The sequence below is a fragment of the Rhea americana genome, unplaced genomic scaffold (genome assembly GCF_003343005.1).
Source record: "Rhea americana isolate MKP2758 unplaced genomic scaffold, rheAme1 scaffold_382, whole genome shotgun sequence".
NCBI classification, from domain to species: domain Eukaryota; kingdom Metazoa; phylum Chordata; class Aves; order Rheiformes; family Rheidae; genus Rhea; species Rhea americana.
The window spans coordinates 233,914-235,725 of record NW_028186515.1 but is presented as its reverse complement, the minus strand read 5'-3'; the positions used below and the strand labels follow the sequence as shown (position 1 = coordinate 235,725).

Sequence of the window (1,812 nt, the reverse complement as noted above, 5' to 3'; positions counted from 1 at the left end):
CGCCCCGCTCGCAGCGCGCCCGCCCGCCTCCGGGGCGGCGGGAGGGACGGGATGCGGTGCAGTGTTGTGCTCTCCCTACCAATATTGCACTCGTCCCGGCCTCCCGCCGCCCCGGGCTCCACCGCCGCCGGCAGCCCAGCTCCGGAGCACCGAGCCTCCTCCGCCCGTGCCCCGACGACCACAGGGAGGACGAAGAGAGGCAGCGCCGGCCCGTCCGGGCCCGGGGCAGGGCCCGTACCACGGCCCCTGCCCGAGGAACAGGGTGCGCGGGCTAGAAAACAATCAAAACTTTATGGCCAGACTTAAGGCAGAGATTCCAGCAGCAGGCAGCGTCCGGGGCAGGGGCAGGCACAGCACCGGCCGGCGCGGCGGTGAGGCAGCCCCCGCTGTCGGTGCAGCCCTCGGCCCCRCACCGCAGCACCCCGGCGGGGAGCGGCCGGCCCTGCTCGTGCTGCTGCCGAGGCGGCGCGCACCCCAGCCTGGGGCTGGGGACATGCGTCAGTACCGTTAGTGGCAGCGCAAAGTCTSCTGGGTGCCAGGACCCAGGTTCAGGCAGCACGGAGGCCGGCATGGGCAGGGGGAAGCCAGGGCCCCGCTTGGGGAAGAGGCTGCGGTGACCGCAGAAAGTCCCTGGGTGACACAGGCGGAGAGGTCCTGGGCTGGGCCATGGGCTGCTCACTCGCGGCCTTCAAGCAGGAATCGGCGGAAGGGCTCGAAGTCTGCAGGGACAGTGTCTGCGAGGAGAGTGGATGGGGGACAACGTGAGGATGGGTCCCAGGCTCTGCACAGGCCTATGGGGATTGGGGCATTCCCACACCACCATTTCTTCACTCCAGCTGACACAAGGTGGGGGACAGGGCCTTTCCTTTACGAGAACAGGGAGGAAGTCCCATCAGGGCAGACTAGCCAAGCATCAATAAAGTGCAAAAGCTCCACTCTGCACTGAGCACTGGTGTGTCCCTGATCCCAAGGCTCTCCAACCCAGGAGAGATGGGTGCTTCAGGGCTTCYTACAGCAGTATGGTGCTTCTGGCCACCCCAGGGCAGCCAGTCCACCAGGGAAGAGAAATGCCCATGGCAAGCAGCTCCCCAGCTCGCAGCAAAGCTGCTTCTTGTGCCCTTGCTGCAGCACCTGCAGCTGGCCCCATGCTCACCGTTGCACCGATACTGCAGGTTGGACCAGATGATGTTCTCCTGGGAGAAGCAGAAGACTCCCAGTCGCCCTCCTCGCATGGTAGTGTCAATGATCACGCCAGAGTCGGCCACCAGCCGCGGTCCCTCATAGAGCCGAACCCTGTGGCAGGAAGAAGGTTCTGCCCATGACCAGGGGCTGGAGTGCCCAGGGGGGCTGGGGTTGGGCTGGGGCACCTTGCTGTAGGGCTGGGGGCCTGCTGCAACCCACATTGTGGCTATAAGACCTCCCTCTGGGGCTGGGGGGGCTGCTGCACCCCATTGTGGGGCTTGGGTTGAGCTGGGTCACCCCTCTGTGGGGCTGGACAGCGGGGGCACCCTGCTGTGGGGCTGAAGCTGAATTGGAGGTCTGTCGAACCGTACTGTGGGGCTGGGGAACTGGTGCATCCCGCTATAGGGCTGAAGTTGGGCTGGGGCACCTCACTGTGGGGCTGTGGGACTGCAGCATCCTGCTGTGGGTCTGGGGCCGAGCTGGGGGTCTGGTAGACCCTGCAGCGGGCTTAGAATTGGGGAACTGCGGCACCTGCTGTGGGGCTGGGGCTGCCTGCTTGGGGGCCAGGACAGGGCACTGCAGGGCTGCGGCTGGGCCGAGGATGCGGCACCTGCGCTGCGGTTGGGGCTG

General features: G+C 66.6%; 1 protein-coding gene across 1 annotated transcript in view; it reads right to left on the bottom strand.

Annotated features, from left to right (window-relative positions):
• Positions 1 to 272: 272 nt before the first annotated feature.
• THBS3 (thrombospondin 3) overlaps positions 273 to 1,812 on the bottom strand; it is an 8,616-nt gene continuing 7,076 nt past the window's right edge. The window contains exons 21-22 of the mRNA XM_085313311.1: positions 1,154 to 1,293; positions 273 to 734 (exon numbers count right to left, since the gene is read on the bottom strand). Coding sequence (XP_085169437.1) covers positions 676 to 734; positions 1,154 to 1,293 — 199 coding nt within the window. The 3' untranslated portion in view covers positions 273 to 675. The remainder of the gene's footprint in view (positions 735 to 1,153; positions 1,294 to 1,812) is intronic.